The following is a 17,988-nucleotide window of genomic DNA, read 5'->3' as shown; positions in this document are numbered from 1 at the left end:
AGACAGAGGGAGACATAGAGACAGAAAGCGAGAAATCACCCCCCGGGGGGATGGTCACGCCACAATCCCTTTTCCTCCATTCTCCTCTTGGGATCTTGGGCACGCATGCACACGCGCCCAGTGTGAGTTTTAAGCCACCGGGTCCGGGATGCGAACTGCGGTCGACTACATGGGATTCCAGCGACATAGCCATTACGCTAACTGCTGGTTCCCAAAGCTTCTGTCTTCTCTGAAACAAGGAATATGGAAATCCCCACCTTGTCCCTTCCCAGGGTGTGATGGCAGCCAGCAAGTGGGTGGGTGCCAGCTGTGAAGTGCTGTTGGCTTCAGGGGGACCGTGGTTCCCGGCCTCCTCCTGCTCTGGTCCTCCCTCCTCCTCCCCTGATGGGCTCAGAATCTGGGCCAGCCTTAGTAATAGGAGCACTCTGCTGTGGAGGGCAGAGAAGGACAGTGGGAGCAAGGACCCCAGGCTTCTAAGGCCAAGCCCTCCAAGAGTGACCCTTGTCCCACACAGTCGACCCCAACAAGGAGCGGCGCGAGGCCGTCAAGCTGAAAATTACCAAGTACCTGCGGCGAGCCGAGGAGATCTTCAACTGCCACCTGCAGAGGACACTGGGCAGCGGAGCCAGCTCTAGCATGGTGAGGGACCCCTCCCCAAAGACCTGAGCAGGAGGAGGGATCTGAGGGCAGAGCAGAGTTCCCCGCACCACGGGCCCATCCTGCCTACAGGAGAAGGGCAGGTTGCAGAGGGCGAAGCATTCACATTAGCGCTCTGACATCTCAAAATGCCCTACGCTGGCCCAGTCTGGCCTCCAGCTGCCTCTGTCTCCCATTCCCTCCACCGTCCGTTCATTTTCAGTCATGCTCAGCCAATCATCCAGTCCAGTCACGCCCTCAGAGAGTACTCGGCATGGACGTATGTCTACGTCCGCCCAGCTCGCACATGGCTCCACACATACGCTTACGTGTGCACACACTAACCTGATGTCGTGTCTGTCGTGCATGGGCATGCAGTGAGTATTTGGAGCTCACCTACATATGTGAATGCTCGTGTCTACATCATGCACACAGACTCGCCATATGGCTCTCCCCAACCCAAGTGGGGGACGGGTGGTGGCTTCTCATCCCAGGCATGCACAGACATGCACACGGCCTCCTAGGCTCCCCATCTTGTCAGGCTGCCTTTCCCCAAAGCAGGTGCCTGGCCCACACGCCTTGGCCTTGGAGGTGTGGTTATTCCCCAGCCCCACCCTGGAGCATCTGCCTCCTGTGGATGGGGCTGCTGCTGCTGGTGGTGGTAGGGCTTTGGGAGCTGCCTAGGCCTAGGAGGGCTGGATGTGGCCTGAGTGAGGGGGTTGGCCTGGCCACTGTGGACCAGTGTGGCCTCTGCCCTATTGAGGCTGGCTTCTTCTCCACTCAGCCCGGCCCTGAGAGGCAGGGTCTGCTGCCCCCCTCAGCCCTGCCTGCTATGGCTCCCGCTGCTGTCCTGGCAGCTGGAAGCCCAGGCCCCTGCCTGGTGAGGAGGCCATGGCTGAGGAGGGCTCAGCCCTGAGGCTGCATGTGACCTGTCTCCCCATTCTGCAGGGCTTTAGCAGCCTGAGGCTCCGGCCCATCCGCACACTGAGCTCTGCCCTGGAGCAGCTGAGGGGCTGCAGGGTGGTAGGGGTCATCGAGAAGGTGAGTGAGTGGATGCCCACCATGTGATAGGGGTGGGGGGCTCACGATGCGGGTGGGGGACATGTGATGTGATAGGGATGAGTCTGGAGCTGCTGTCCACCTGTCCAGGGTCAGGGGGTGGCCAAGGGTCAAAGGGGAGAGCAGTTATGCCCAGGGGTCCCAGCCCCCACCCCTGACATCACCAGTCGTGTCCTGGACTAGGAAACATGGGAAGAAGGAGGAGAAGCAGCCGGCGTGGCCCCTCCCATCTGCCCTCCAGCTCAGACAGAAAACTTGCTCCCTGGGAGAGTGGAGAGTGGAGACAGATCACAGGAGAACTGTGCCCAGGGCCCCCTGCCAGCATGCCCTGCCCCGCTCACTCCCACTTCCCGCTTCTCACAGGCTCCCACCCACACTCACTGTGTACCCCAGGACCACAGCCAAGAGTCTGTCCACACCAAGCCCAGCAAAGAACTTCCTATGGCTGGAATGTGTTCATCTCCCAAAACCTGTCCAGCAGAGGCCCAGGCTGGCCCGAGCGTTGTCCGGGGCCTTGGCCACTGCCCTTTCATCTTGATCCTGCCGTGCACCCATCTCCTCAACTTGGGGCAGACAGGACAGTGAGCGATGACATCCCCACCCTTACCTGGGATTAGTCGCCATGAGAGTACTGGGTTCAGGACAAACAGGTCAAAGGAGAGGTGGGCCGGTATTTGGTTCCCTTCTGCCCAACCCCGGGATACTCAAACTGGGTCTTTATCAGGATCACCTTGGAGCTTCCTGAAAACACAGGTGCCTGGGCCCCACCCCAGGCCTGTGGAGTCAGAATTTCTTTTTTAAAAAAGATTTGCCAGAGGGCTGGGCCAGCCTGGTGGCATGGTGGTCAAGGCAACTGGATCCCACGTGATTGCACAATTCAAGTCTGAGACCTGGTGGCTTAAAAAATAAGCCTGGTGGGACCAGCAGTTAGCGTAATGGCTATGCCGCTGGACTCCCATGTAGTTGACTGCGGTTCGCGTCCTGGACCCGGTGGCTTAAACTCACGCTGGGCATGTATGCGGGCACACCCAAGATCCCAAGGGGAAAATGGAGGAGAATGGATTGCGGCGTGGCCATTGGGGGGGTGATTTTCTGTCTTTCTGTCTCTGTGACTTTCTGTCTCTCTGTCTCTCTCTGTCTTTCTGGCGAGTGCATGCGCCCTACAGCAAAAACCTCTCAAAAAAAAAATATATATATATATATGCCGGGCATGTGTGTGTATATGTTGTGTGTGTGTGTATGCCCAAAATCCTGAGAGGAGTGTGGAGGAGAAGGGACTGGCATGGCCATTGTCCCTGGGGATGCTTTATCACCTTTTCTCTCTCTCTCCCTCTCTCTCTCCAGTGAGCAGATATGTCCTATAGGAAACTTAAAAAAAAAATGCCAGAAAACACATGCACTTGCCAGATAGAGAGGGAGAAAGCATGCTCCATTGTTTCTCCTCCTGCTGGGCTGGAACTCAGTGTGGTCAGCCATGTGGGATCCACCATCCTTAACCACTAGGCCATGAGGCCTGCCCTAGAGTGAGAATTTCTAGGGATGAGCCCAGGAATCTGTAATTGAAAATATTCATCCGATGATTTTGTCTGATCTGAGGCGCCATAGAGAAAAGCAGACCAGCATGTGCTTCCGTGTGCGAGAGGATGACGTGCTGCTGGGGACAGGCCCTGCCCGGGCGATGCAGAGGAGGGCCACGGGCAATCCCTTCGCCTCTCTGAGCTTCGGTTTCCTCATGTGTAAAGTGAGGTTAGAACCCTCCTGCACCGTGGTGTGATCTGGGAAGTCAGATGGATCGTGTTTAGGGAAGACCTGGCACACACCGAGATATTTAGTATGTATTTGATGGCTTGAACGTCAAGTGATAGGAGTGAGTGAGAAAGTGTGCAGGCGCCCACCCCTGGGCCCTGGAACAGGCCCCGGACAGTCGGCGGAGGCCCAGCGTCCACCTGTGCCAGCCCCACCCCGCACCAGTCTTAGTGGGCGCAGCCTAAGGTTGGCCGAGCTCAGCCTCTCCCAGACAGTGCAGTGGCAAACACCATTTCTCTGAGTGATCCGCAGAACCAAGGTGTTCTGGTGAGAGGGCTCCCGGGTGAGTAGATTTGGAAAGCTGGGAGCTAAACTTAAATTACTTTTTTTTTTTTTTTTTTTTTTTTTGCCAGAGAGCTGTGTCCTCACCAGAGAGAGAGAACAGAAAGGGAGAAAGTACCCCTCAGTTGGGTGTGGTCCTGCTACAATCCCCCTTCTCTGTCTCTCTGTCCTGTTGGGATTCCGGGCATGCGCACACATGTATCTGGCATGTTTTTAAAGCCACATTGCCCAGGGCTAGGATTTGAACCACAGTCAGCCATGCGGGATCCAGTTCCCCTAACCACTAGGCCATGGGCAGACGTTGCTTGCTTTTTTAATTACAGAAGTTTTAAGAGCTTGCAAGATGCAAATGTATACCAGACGTCTCTCAGAGGGAGGTCTGTGGCACAAGAGTTCCCAAATTTGTCTAATCTCAGGACATTTGCAAAGTGTTCTAAGATCCTGGTGTTCTGGGGACCAGCAGGTGGCATAGCAGTTACATTGCTGGACTTCCACGTGGCTGACTGTGGATTGAGTCCTGGACCCAGTGTCTTGAAGCTTATACCAGGTGCATGTGCGGGCGTGCCCAAGATCCCAGGAGGAGAATGGAGGAGAAGGGACTGCTGCGTGGCTTTCCTCCCTGGAGCGTGATTTCTCACCTTCCCTCTCACTGTCTTTCTGTCTCTGTCTCTCTGGTGAGCGCATGCACCCTAAGGCAAAAACCTCTAAAAAAATTAAAAATCTGGTATTCTGAAATCTGTGTAGATAGAAAGCAAAAATGATGGCTGAGTCTAACCATTCTGTCTTGAGATTGCCTTTCTCTCCCTCTTCCCCTTTCGTGGGCACTTAATTGATCTACAGAACTTCTCTGCGGTCCTGTTTCCTTTTCCGGTGTGATGCCCAAGCCAGGAATAGTGCTTTTCCCAAATTAGGAAAGTTGTTAGGGCTGTGGGCCCAGGCCCTGCTGCCAGCCTGGCTATGTATGTTGTCAGCCCCTCTCCATTCCACGGCTCTGCCCAGGCAGATCTGGGCAAGAGGGCAGTGCCAGCCAACAGCAGCCCTCGGGCCAGAGACAGAGCAAAGGCCTTCTCCGTGTGTGCCCGCTGAAGTGTCCACTGTGGGTAACGGCTGGGGAGGGGGTTGCTAGGAGCCAAAGAGATAGAGGCAGGGGTGGGGCGGGCAGGGAGCAGGGAGATGGGTGGTCCAGGAGGGGTAGGAAGCCAGAATACCCAGGGTTCAGTTCTCGGGGAGCCTGAGGTGCCAGGGAGATGTCACCAGGTATTTGTGGGGCCTCATTCAGGATCCAGACTCTGAGTTCGGGAAGGGAGGAAAAGGGCATCCAAGACCCATTTCATTTTATTTGGCTCAAAAACAGGGCTTTTGTTTTGTTTTGTTTTTAATTCTTACTAACGTTGTAAAATTTGGATATTTCATATAGAAGTCTAGATTTCCTGCACACCAGAAGATCAGCCAGCCAGTGGCATGGTGATTAAGGCAGCCATAACACACATGGTCAATTCTGCAGTTCACGGTTCAAGTCCTGGACCCAGTGGCTTGAAAAACATGCTGGGTGCATGTGCACCCAAAATCCTGAGAGAAGGGTAGGGGAGAAGGAATTATGGCATGACCACCCCCTTGGGGGGTGCTTTCTCACTTTCCCTCTCTCTGATAAGTATGCATGCCCTGTGACAAATTAAAAAAAAAAAAAAAAAAAGATGATCTGAAGGTGCTGGGCTTGGGGCCAGCAGGTGGTGTGGTGGTTAAGGTACCACGTGGGTAATCATGGTTCAAGTCCTGGCACTGGTGGCTTGCTTTCTTACTTTCCCTTTCTCTATGTTCAAATTTAAAAAAATAATAATAATAAATAAAATAAGTAATTCTTTACAAAGAAAAGTGCTGGCTCATGCTTCCCCACGGCAGCAGGGAGCAGAGAGGAGACCACTCAGGTTAGGTGGAGCGCAGCCCCGCACTTGCACCTGTTCCCACCTCCCCACTTGGCTCACGCTCCAGCCCACGTGGGGCTCTGAGTTAGAGAATCTTTTTTAAGCTTTTAGATTTGTTTGTTCCATGAGAGTGTTCCCCTGGGATTTTGGTACTTTGGGCATCTTTTTAAAAATGATTTACTTTGGTGTTTCACCAAAGCTTTAATTGACCCTGTGTCCCAGAAACAAAGTGGGTTTATTTTTGAAAAAAGATTGCCATTTTTAGACTTTTTTTTTTTTGATCAGGTTTTTTGTTTTTGTTTTTTTTTTTTTGAGAGTTTTTTTTCTACAGGGCACATGCGCTCACCAGAAAGACAGAGACAGACAGAGAGACAGAAAGCAAGAAATCATCCCCCCAGGAGGGTGGCCACGCCACAATCCCTTCTCCTCCATTCTCCTCTCAGGATCTTGTGCACACACACCCAGTGTGAGTTTTAAGCCACCAGGTCCAGGACTCGAACTGTGGTCAACTACATGGGAGTCCAGCGACATAGCCATTACACCAACTGCTGGTCCCTTTTGGTCAGGTTTTTACCATAGGGCACATGTGCTCACCAGAGAGGGACAAAGAGACAGAGAGAAGAAAAGTGAGAAATCACCCTCCAGAGGGGATGACCACACAATCCCTTCTCCATTCTCTTGGGATTTGGGGCATTCACGCATATGCACTGGTGTGTGATTTTCAAGCCGCCAGGTCCTGGGCTTGAACCGTAATTGACCTTGTGGGAGCCCAACACCTTAACCACCATGCCGCCTCGTTAGCGTTTTTTTTTTTTTTGGAGAGGTTTTTGCTACAGAGCGTGTGCGCTTGCCTGACAGACAGACAGAGAGAGAGAGAAAGCGAGAAATCACCCCCCAGCGGGGATGGCCACGCCACAATCCCTTCTCCTCCATTCTCCTCTCGGGATCTTGGGCATGCACGCACACGTACCCGAAGTGAGTTTTAAGCCACCGGGTCCGGGATGTGAACCGCGGTTGACTACGTGGGAGTCCAGAGACACAGCCATTATGCTAACTGCTGGTCCCTAGCCTTTTTTTTTTTTTTTTAATTGTCAGAAGCAATGTGCACTTACAAGAGAGAGAAAGCAACCCTCAGTGGGGCGCAGTCATGCTTCAGTCCTTTTCTCTCCATTTCTCCTTTCCATCAGGATTTTGAACAAATACATCAGGATTTTGGTGTGTTTTTCAAGGTGTTGGAGCTAGGACTCAAACTTCAGTATGCCATAGGGATTCAGCTCCCCATGTACTTGGCTTAACCTACTGCATTCCGGTGTCAGTCCATGACTGCCTTATTTACACACACACACACACACACACACACACACACACACACATCACCAGGTATTTGTGGAGTGTGTATATATGTGTTTATGTATTTAGAGAGTATTTTTGCTATAGGGCATTTGTGCTCACCAGAAAACAGAAAGCAAGAAATCATCTCCTAGGGAGGATGGCCATGCCACGCACGATCCCTTCTCCTCCATTCTCTCAGGATTCTGGGCACACATGCACCTGTACCCAGCATGAGTTTCAAGCCACTGGATTGAGGACCCAAACCGTGGTCGGCCACATGGGAGTCCAGCGCCCAACCACTGTGCCACCTGCTATCCCCTACGTTTGCTCTTTATAAAGGAGTAAGAGAGCAGGCATGCAGACTAGTCTTCCAGCTTCTTCTTCTTCTTCTTCTTTTTGGAGGGGTTTTAGCTATAGGGCGTGTGCGCTTGCCAGAAAGAGAGATAGAGACAGAGAGACAGAAAGCAAGAAATCACCTCCCGGGGGGGGATGGCCACACCACAATCCCTTCTCCTCCCTTTTCCTCTCAGGATCTTGAACACCCACGCACACGTGCCTGGCATAAATTTAAGCCACCAGGTCTGGGACTCAAACTGGGGTCGACTACATGGATTCCAGCAACATAGCCATTAGGCCAACTGCTGGCCCCCCAGCTTCTTAATAGGAAGGTTTACCTCCATTTGTCAGCATGCTCTCATTTACGGAGCTGTGGCATTCCATCCTCATGGTCACCTGGGGCAGAAAGGACAGTCCAGTCACAGCTAGCTAGTCCAGGACAGCTAATCACAGGAGGTTATCTACATCAGCGTTCATTGAAATGAAGCCATCTGTCTCAGCTGCATTAGCCACATTTCAGGGGCTCAGTCAGCCACACGTGTGAAGGTTCCATGTTGACAGTCCAGGTACGTGACATTACCATCTTGGCAGAGAATTCTACTGAAAGTGCTGCATTTTTTTAAAAAAAGTTTTTGCCATGGAGCACATGTGCTCACCAGAGAGAAAGAGACAGTAAGAGGGGAAGGGAGAAGTTACCCCCCACCCCGGGGGATGGCCACACCACAGTCCCTTCTCCATTCTCCTCTGGGGATATTAGGCATGTGCATGCACATTCCTAGCGTGAATTTCAAGCTGCCAAGTCCGGGACTTGAACCATGGTCAGCCATGTGGGAGTCCAGCACCTTAAATAGCAAACCATCTGCTCAGCCCTGGAATGTGCTGCATTTTAATGATTTTCTTACAGAGAATGAAACTTAGGTTCATAGAGGTCAAGCGACTAGATAGTGCTATGTCCCTTCAAAATACCGAGCGAAAAAAGGGGTATTTTTTGTTTAGTTACATTGGGTGAGAACTGCCCCCCCCCTGCTGCCCTTTTAAAATGTAATAGAGGGAGACAGGAGTTTAAAACAGAAAAAATAAACAAGAAACCAAAAGTGATGCCCCTGCCTAACTCCAGTCACTGTTAACGTTTTGGCTGAATTTTTTCTAAATAAGTGCGTAGGTTTGGGCTGGCTCTGTAGCTTAGTGTTATAGGAGCCGGATCGCACATGGCCAACCATGGTTCAAGTCCTGGCCCCAGTGGCTTGAGACACACACAGGGCATATGTGCTTGCATGCCCCAAATCCTGACTGGATGGAGGAGAAGGGATTGCAGCAAGACTGCACCCCATTAGGGGTGGAGCTTTCTCCCTCTCTCTGTGTCTCTGTCTCTCTTTCTTCTCTGGTGTGCACATGCATCCTTTGGCAATGAAAAAAAATAGGTTTCAACACATTTTTAAAAACACAGTTGTTTCAATTTGGGGATCAAGTGTTTTGGATTCCCCAACTTCACTCCTAGTTTTTTTGGACTCTAAATTAAGGAGCTTTGCCCAAGACGAGGTCGTGGGGAATCCCACTTGGCAAGGGACAGTGGGGAATTATTTGGGTGTCAGTATTTGTGGGAAACTGTTTTCTCCTAAATGACCCCAGAGTTTTCTCTCTTTCCTTTTCAAACATTGCACAAGTTTGAGAACCGAAGCCAGTCTTGGCTTGGTCTTTGGCCATTGGAGGAGAGACCTCTGGTGGTCAGCAAGGATCCTACACCGCAGGAAGGCCCAGGCATTCACCCAGCCCCCTGCCTTCATTCTACTGAGGATGGAGACTGGGGCCCAGAAGGGCAGACGCTTGTCCTGGGCACTCACCTGGTTGTGCCCCAGTGGTAGTTAAGTATTCGAGGCTCCAGGGTCAGCCCGCATGGATTCAGGTCCTGGCTCGATCACTTTTTAGCAGTGAGACCACAGGCAACATAACCTCTCTGAACCTCAATAAAATGGGCCACTAATCACCCTGGCAGAGTTGCAGGATGGAATTAAATCACTTGTGTGAGGTGCTTACCACACAGTAAGTGCTTTATGCCCGTGTGGATTTCCTCAAGGACAATACTGACGACAGTCACCCTGTGTGCTCTGGGGGGCTCAGGCTGCTGCTGTACTTGACCTGTCTCTCCTCCTAATGACCCCCTGGGAAGGTTCTGCAATGACCCTGCTTCTCAGGGAAGGAGAGCCAGGCTCAGAGAGGCGGTGGGACTTGGCAGATGTGGTAACTGACGTTCTCACTGCCTTTATGCTCACAGCTTTCCTGCTTATGGCGGTGTAGTATTCGTAATTCCTGCTTGGTAGGTGAGAAAACCAATTCACTTGCCCAAGATCTCAACCCAGTGCCCTGGGGCCAGCCTGTGGTGTGGTGGTGAAGGCTGCTGGACCCCACATGGCCAGCTGTGTGGCTGAGTCCGGGACCCAGAGGCTAGAAAATCACACCGAATGCCGGTGAAGGCTGCTGGACCCCACATGGCCAGCTCTGTGGCTGAGTCCAGGACCCAGAGGCTTGAAAATCACACCAAATGCCTGTGCATACATGCCCAAAATCCCAAGAAGAGACTGAAGAAGGGATTGTGGCATGGCCGTCCCCCGTGTGGGGGGCGCTCTGTCACTTTCCCTCTCTCTCTCTCTCTCTCTGGTGGGAGCACTTGTCCTGTGGCAAATAAAATGAGTAAACAAACCCAGGGCCCTTTCCTTACCCTGATCCCAGGCTGCAGCCTTCATCACTGCTCAGTGGCCTGGCCGCACCCTGGCACCCACCTCCACTACCTGGAGAGTGTCCGCGGGGAAGGCCAAGGGCTATGGAGTCACAGTACCAGGGTGCTGGCCTGAACCCACGTGCCCTCCACCTGGGCTGCACCCTCTGGTTCCCTGCCCCGCGCTCACATGCCTTCCCCTCTAGTGGAGCCCCACCACCACCAGAGGTGGATCAAGGGCGTGGCTCCAGACAAGGCTGCCTCTCAGCCAACCACACAGCAGAGGCCTGTTCTCCAGAGAGAGCGACTTCAATTTAAAGGGAAGTGGGAGGGCTCAGGAAGAGACCTGAAGACCCACATGGCTCCGCTCATGGTGACCCGGAGCCATGCTGAGCCTCTGGTCCCTGAGGAGAACAGAGTGGCTGGCTCTGAGGTCCCTTTTAGTTGAGACACTTTCAGACCCTGCAGGATGGTGGAACGCTAGACTCAGGTAAAGGGTCCAGGTGAAAGAGGGCTTCCTCTACCCTCCCCTCCGGCCACATGGGGCTGGGCCCAGCAGGGACAGGGAGCGGGAGGGGCTTATTTCTGCATGTGGCAGGAGCCTCAAGCCCCTCATTCCAGCAGCTGAGGTGCTGGGCCACTCACCACCTCCATCAAGCAGCTACCATAGCCCTGTGCCGTGCAGACCGGGAATACCATCTGGACAGTGTGGTCCCGGCCCTTGTGGAGCTCACAGTCCAGTGGGGAAAAGAAGTTAAACAGTGTGACAAGGCTCCCTGAGAGTGAGTCCAGGGAGCACTGCAGACAGATTAGGAACCCTGCCTTTCGGCTTGGGAGGGCTTCCTGGAGGTGGTGGCACTGAGACATGCTGTCTAGCAAGTGTGGTCAAGCAGGGCAGGACAAATGTCAGCCTGGGGGAGGAGGGCACACTGTATTACCAAAGCCTGCCCCCTCTGCTCTGACCCTGGAGTGAATCAGCCTCCATGGATGAACCTGGATCAGGAGTAGGACTGGGGCCACGGAGCCCAGGAACGGGCAAGTCTTGACCAGTGACTCCTGGACTCTGGCAGGTGCAGTTGGTCCAGGACCCAGCAACCGGAGGGACCTTCGTGGTGAAGGCAGGTGCCACCCAGACTCCTGCCAGTCTGTATTCCCCTTGGGACTTTGCCAGAGCTCCTGAAACCCCTACCCTCTGTGGTTCCCCCTGGCCGGACCCTGCCTATGAAGTTTGCGCTCTTGCCAAATCCCCAAGCTGCCTGTTCTGCCTCAAGCATGTCCCCTTCCTCCCAGATAGTCGTTGCTTTAGCCTTGGCCGGGAAGGCGGAGGCTGGAGGACCAGGGTTCCACGGGGAAAATAGGGAGCCAGGCCAGAAACTGGGAGAGCAGCCATCCCTGAAGTCAGGGCCAGGGTGTCCCCTAAAGCTGGCCTGTCTCCAGCTGGTCTGTCCCGCCGGCCCCAGAGCCTGCCCAGGTGCCACGTGGTGAGCCGGGAGCGGCTGACCGTCATCCCACATGGAGTCCCCTACATGACGAAGCTGCTGCGGTACTTTGTGAGTGAGGACTCCATCTTCCTGCACCTGGAGCACGTGCCAGGTGAGGGGCACTAGGGGCCACTGCCCTCACCCACCCTTTGCCGTGCTGAGCCCTGGGGGGACATGCGGCTTCAACCAGATTCACAACACAGGCCAGGAGCCAAGCCTTTCTGCGGATGGCAGGGCCAGGCTATCGTGGTGTGTCGCACCGTGACATGTCTGTCCCACAGGGGTGTGGGGCAGCAGGAGAGGGGGACATTCTGGGGCATATTTGACACCCTGCGTAGGCATGAGGACATGTATGCAGCCGTCTTCTGTCACCGTCTCCTCCCATCGTGGCTCTGTACCCAGCCCTTGGAGTGGCCCCAGGGCCTGGTGTGACGGAAGCTGCAGGGCGGGACTGGGCCCTGTATTAACGGTACATCCACGTGGGGCTGAGCCCGTGGGGTGCCAAGTTGTGAAGAGGGGCGGGGGCATCCTGAGAGGTGGGAGAGAGCCGAGGAGAGGATGCTGAGTGGGCTGGGACCCCTGGAAGACTTAGGGTCCATGCCCAAGACAGCGCGGGAGGGACGGGGACCTGGCACCCATGCCTTCTTCCCTCACCGCTCCGTCCGCACGGCCAGGCGGCACGCTGTGGTCCCACCTGCGCTCCCAGGCGCACCTGGCTGGCTCCACCCAGGAGAGGACGAAGGCTCAGCTCAACTCCCACGGCGGCCTCCAGACCCCGGCGCGGCTCCCCGCAGGCCGCACACCCAGGCAGGACGGAATCCAGCCGGAGCCTCCTCGGCCTTCTCAGACCCTTCCCCCAGCCAGGGCAGCCCGGTCCATCAGACCCCAGAGAGAGGATGAAGGGGAGTCCACGGCCAGGGCCGGCACCAACTGCTCCTCGGACCTTCCAAAGGCTCCACGTGGCCGCCTCCACCCTCAAGCCCGGCGGGCTGGCCAGAGCTCGGACTCCGGGTCCCCCTGGGGACTCTCCTGGGTCCGTGAGGGAGCTGGCCGGGTGCTGGGAGGCTGTGGCCGAGGCAGGGGTCAGAGCCGCCCCTGGGCAGACAGGGCCAGCCCCGGACGTGGCGAGGCCGCCTGGCGCGTGGGGGAGGAGCAGGTGAAGCAGTGGGCGGCCGAGACGTTGGTGGCACTGGAGGCGCTACACCAGCAGGGGGTGCTGTGCCGGGACCTCAACCCCCGGAACCTGCTCCTGGACCAGGCAGGTAGGTGGCCCACCCCTCAGGTGGGAGGCCCCCAGACACAGAATGAGAGGTTCCCCCAGATCCAGGCTCTCAGGGGTTACCTTCTGTGTTCCCGCATGAATCCAGGGCAGCGGTTCCTAGGAACAACCCCTGTGCTCCGGGCCTCGCGGGGCCATGCCTGTGGGGAGACGCTGCCAGCACAGCCTTTGGCTCCTGTTGTGTGGCTGTTGGGGGACACCTTGGGACCCCCTCCATGCCAGTGCTCAGTGATGGCTGCCCTCAATCTTTGTCCCTCCTTTCTCCCTGGACAAGTAGGTCATATCCGGCTCACGTATTTTGGTCAGTGGTCAGAAGTGGAGCCCCAGTGCTGCAGGGAGGCAGCCGACAACATGTACAGTGCCCCAGGCAAGGGGAAGGGCCAGGCCGCTCCATCTCGGGTGCCTTTGTGTGGGCTGGGCCTGGGGGCTGACGGTGACAGGGGAAGGGTGGTGTGGAGAGGGCCCTGGGTGAGGCTGGCATCTGTGTCTTGCTCCCGCAGAGGTGGGTGGGATTTCTGAGCTGACTGAGGCCTGTGACTGGTGGAGCTTTGGGTCTCTGCTGTACGAGCTGCTGACTGGAACGGTGAGTAGTGGGCAGGGTGTAGGGCCCTGGTGGCGAGGGGTGGGGGTGGGGCAGTATGAGGTGGACGGAGCTTGGTCCATTCGGCCTGTCTCACGCTTGTACAAATGACAGCTGAACTGGGATGGTCAGGGGAGGTTCTGGAGAAGGGAGCCTGGGCCTAGGTCTGGAGGGAGGTAGAAGTGACAGCCCTTCTTCCCTGGAAGGCTGCTAGATCATCCGCCAACCCCTCAACCCTCTGCTCACTACGCCCATGCCCTTCGGGGTACCCCCAGACTAGCTGGTCGGCAGGAGGGCTCTTCCATCCAGGCCCACAGTGCCCTGTCGAGCTGGGTAAGCGAAGGCTCAGGTTCCCCTGCTAACACCCTTGGATGGATGCTGGCCCTGCCCCCGTCTTTCGCCCAGCTTTGGCGCCACAGCTGGGACACTTAGCTTAGACAGCCAAGGAGAAGCCAAGCTACATTTGAGCAAGAAACAGCTGGGATGGATGCAGCATGACCTGAATCCAGATCAGACCGGTCCATCCTGGCTTCCTCCTGCTTGTCCTCCCATAGCCCCGGGCCTCTGCGAGCCCTGGCTGCAAAGTCCCCTCAGAGCGACTCTTCCCACCCAGTTTCTACCAGCTCTCGCCAAGGGCTCCTGGCTCGCATCCCACCTTACCTCCAGCAGACGCTGTCCAAAGCTGCACCCTCAGGGGTGTCAGGGGGCCCTGATGGAAGCATGCCATGGCCTGGTGTCAAACAAGTGGCCTGTGGAGGTTCCCTTATGTAAGGAGACAAGTCCCAGTGCCGGCGCCAAGCGTCCACCCTGATTGCAACCCAGAACCAATGCTTCTAACAAGCCTGTAGCCAGGACTTGGCTTCAAACCCAGAACCCAGCACAGTCCCTTCACCTGCCTGGGTCTGCTTCTTATCTTCAGCAGAGGAGCAGCATCTGGCAACTAGCAGATCAGAGCAAAAGGCAGCTGTCATCAGCCTCCCCAGGGCATTGACACGCGAGGTGGGGGGATCCTGGCTGCCCCTGGCTGTACCCTTTCCTAGGGCCTCCTCAAAGGCCCGTCCCTGTGTTCTCCCAGGCACTGTCCAAGAGCCACCCCTCAGGAATCCAGGCTCACACCCAACTGCAGCTGCCCGAGTGGCTCAGTCGCCCAGCAGCCTCCCTGCTGACTGAGGTGAGGTGCAGCCTGGCCTACAGGAGGGGACTTCCTGGCCTAAGTGCAGACCTGTGTGCATGAACCTTTCTGATGTGGGTGCAAGAGGGCCATACGGACAGCACACTTCTGTACACTGGTGACAAAACACCAATGTACCTCGGGGTAAAACTGGGGTCCTGTGGCCTGGGTTGAGGGAGCAGATCCCCCAGGAGCTATGGTGTCTGGAGACCCTGGAGGTCAGCCCTGCCTCAGCAGTGGGGTGGGGAAGGCTCAGCCATACGCTGACGGGGCCTTTTCCTACAGCTGCTACAGTTTGATCCTGCCAGGCGCTTGGGCACTGGAGGAGACGGTGTCAGCAAACTCAAGTCCCACCCCTTTTTCAGCACCATCCAGTGGAGCAAGCTGGCGGGGTAAGAGGGGCAGAGCGGGCAAGGGAAGCAGCTGGCCTGGCCTGGATCTCTCCTCCCCACCTACCACCCCAGATGGGCTCCTCTGTCAGTGGGCTTGTGTGAAGAGGTTAGGGCATGGCCTTTCCCACTCGGCTCCACCTTGGGCCTCGGAAGTAATAACCGCCACTGCCCAGCAAGGGCCAGCTCCCAGAGAAGCTGAGGGAAAGGGCAGTCTCACCTGCCGAGAGGCTTGCATCAAGACACCTGCTGAGCCGACCGCAGGCTTTTGGGACTCACTGCCGTGTTGTGCCCCACTCGGGACGTTTCTGGAGAAGCATCTCAGGACACTGGCCCACTGGCTCAATAGACTCAACCCAGACTGTCCTAGCCAGTCATCTTAGGCAAGCTGTGGGCCTCCTTCCACCGCCTGTCCCCGCAGGGCACGGGGAGGTGGGGAGCGGTAAAGTCTGTGGCGAGAAGGGGAGCAGATGGCCCATCCCACTGCTGATCATGACCCAGGCTGTGATTCAGACTTTGGAAGACAAGAGGGAAGGGGGGAGGGGGGAGGGGCTATGAGGGAGGGGAGAGGCAGGGAGGGGGTGGGGAGTCGAGAGGAGCACACTGTGCTGCCACTTGGAACAAGTTTGTAAACAATAGAGTGGCCGTGCATGGAGAGGGGAGCCTGGGAGAATCCAGCCTCCAGGGTGACACCCAGTGGGACGCGCTTCTCAGACACTGGTCGGTTCACCATTCACATTGGGTCCTGAGGTTCCCGTCAGTCCTGCCCACTGTGACTGCATCCCCTCTTGGAACGAGAAACCACAAAACACATGGAGCAATTACCCATGCTTTTAGCCAAGAAGCAAGATATTTCTGGTCTCTGAAGAACTGGAGAAAACGATTATCCCAAAGAAACCTGCCCATCCTAGGCTTGGGGGCACCTCTCAACTCCCTGGGGTGGCTCCCGAGACACCCACCTGACCTCAGCCCCAGCCAGTTCTCTCCAGCGTCTCCACCACCACCAGGGGGCGCCTCTGACACTGCTGGCCAGTCTGGCCTTGAAGGCTCGCTCATCCCTGGGGACTGGGTGACCGGGACAGAGAGGACATGGGAAAGCACTGCCTGTGTATGACTCCCCATGGCCACGGCCTAATAAAGCCTGCCCTCACTATGGCGTCCATGCTTCATTGCATCGAGCGCGGCTTGCCGGGAGGGCGGATGGAAGACACCCCCAGAGAAATGCCGCAATAGTGGCCGGGGCTTGGGGCCTGCCAGGAGTAGGACAGGGTCGGTGGTGAGTGGCATGCCAGCCTGTGCCCCTGCAGCAGGAAGGGGCAGCCGCGGGCCTGAGGGCAGGCACTGGTGTGTGGGGACAGAGCTCTGTGGGAGATAAAACAGGAAGACAAGTCCTGCAAGGCCAGGGGGCCTGGGGAATGGTTTACTGTTCGGTGAGTGAGCCCTTGAAACAGTCGGAAGGTCCTGAGAAAACTTACAGCTGAAAACACATGATGTGACTGGGCAGAGCCTAGTGGAGCTGTCCCAGGCTGTGCACTTCCTGCTGCCCTAAGGCTGGACCTGGACCACCTCCACCCTCTGCCTGGCCTGGGTCTAGGATGTGCCCCACCCCCACCCCACCCCCACGGGGCTTACTCAGCTTCCCACAAAATGGGCCTGGTGACCAGGTTTACTAGAGAAAGTAAAGCGTCTAACACCGCGACCTGACCCGACTGATGACACTGAAGCCTTCCCTTCCACTGAGCCCATTCTCTTGCCCACCCTTGCTCTGACTGTACCCTCCGGTACCCACTGCCTTCCCATGACAGCCTTCAGGGGGTAGTCTCACTGAAGCACCATCAGCCATCATGCCTGTCACCTGCAGCCTAGGTTAGCAGGCAGCCCTGGGCACTTCTGGCAGACCACTGACCCTGAGGTGACCCACCCTCATTGTGCACGCTGACCCCGAGTGCCTCGGCAGACACACAACCCTCTAGTCCGTGTGAAATGATGCTGCCCCCCTCTAGCCCTGATGCATCGAGAAAACATGCAAGCCCCCCCAAAGATGCACATGCCCACTGGTGTTCTGAAGGGGCTTCACAAGGTAGGGACCACAATTTCTCTTCAAGATGGCTTGACAGGCATGCACTGAAAGGAACCTGGGGCACACTTCTGGCTGGCGATTCAGGGTTCCATCCTTAAAAAATATGATTTGTTGGGATTTTCAAACCACCAGGTCCGGGCTATGAACATGTGGGAATACAGTGCCTTAACCAACATGCCATCTGTTGGCTCATGGTCCACCTTTTGTCAAAACAGTAGTGTTAACTTACTTCCGAAATATTAGGGGCTGGCAGGTGGTTAAGGGCGCTGGACTCCCACATGGCTGACTGTGGTTGGAGTCCTGGACCTGGTGGCTTTTCTCACATTCCATCTCCTCCTCTCTCTTGCTCTGTCCATCTCTGGTCAAATTAAAATGAATAAATAAAAATAATTCTTTAAATAAAAAAGTACTCTACAGTGAGGCCAACAGGTGGCATGGTGGTTAAGGTGGCTGGATCCCATCTGGCCAACTGAGTGGTTTGAATCCTGGACCCGCAACTTGAAAACCTGGGCAAATGTGCAAATGCCCAAAATCCAGAAAAGAAAATGGAGAAGGGATTGCAGAGTGGCCTCTGCCCTGAGGGGTGCTTTTTCACTTCCCCTCTCGCTGTCTCCAGCAAGCTCATGTTTCCAATAGCAAACTTAAAAAAAAAAAAAAAAAAAAGTATAAACTTTGCAGGAAAACTAAGGGGACATTAAGTGGCTTTTCAGTGCTAACAACCAGTTGTACAACAGTGCCAGATCTGTACAACCACAGGAGCCAAAAGGAGCACAGATGCAGGAACCCTGTTTGCGAACATCTGCCCTTTAATTTGAATTTAAAATCAGTTTCTTTAAATATTTAGGTACAAGTTCTGGATAGTGAAGACAGAGTAGTAGATGCTGCAGGCACTCAGTATTGGCTCCCCCCCCCCCCCCCCCTG

At 55.6% G+C, this 17,988-nt stretch overlaps 1 protein-coding gene across 1 annotated transcript in view; it reads left to right on the top strand.

Moving 5' to 3' along the window:
* Positions 1-16,131, top strand: part of RPS6KL1 (ribosomal protein S6 kinase like 1) — an 18,793-nt gene extending 2,662 nt beyond the window's left edge. Inside the window, exons 3-11 of the mRNA XM_006170552.2 lie at positions 515-639; positions 1,585-1,677; positions 11,157-11,204; positions 11,547-11,679; positions 12,242-12,829; positions 13,124-13,213; positions 13,347-13,429; positions 14,502-14,597; positions 14,883-16,131. Coding sequence (XP_006170614.1) covers positions 515-639; positions 1,585-1,677; positions 11,157-11,204; positions 11,547-11,679; positions 12,242-12,829; positions 13,124-13,213; positions 13,347-13,429; positions 14,502-14,597; positions 14,883-14,993 — 1,367 coding nt within the window. The 3' untranslated portion in view covers positions 14,994-16,131. The remainder of the gene's footprint in view (positions 1-514; positions 640-1,584; positions 1,678-11,156; positions 11,205-11,546; positions 11,680-12,241; positions 12,830-13,123; positions 13,214-13,346; positions 13,430-14,501; positions 14,598-14,882) is intronic.
* The last annotated feature ends 1,857 nt before the right edge of the window (positions 16,132-17,988 follow it).

The sequence above is a fragment of the Tupaia chinensis genome, unplaced genomic scaffold (genome assembly GCF_000334495.1).
Source record: "Tupaia chinensis unplaced genomic scaffold, TupChi_1.0 Scaffold148607_1, whole genome shotgun sequence".
Lineage (NCBI taxonomy): Eukaryota > Metazoa > Chordata > Mammalia > Scandentia > Tupaiidae > Tupaia > Tupaia belangeri.
The sequence above is the reverse complement of the archived record's forward strand: the minus strand, read 5'-3'. Positions and strand labels throughout refer to the sequence as shown.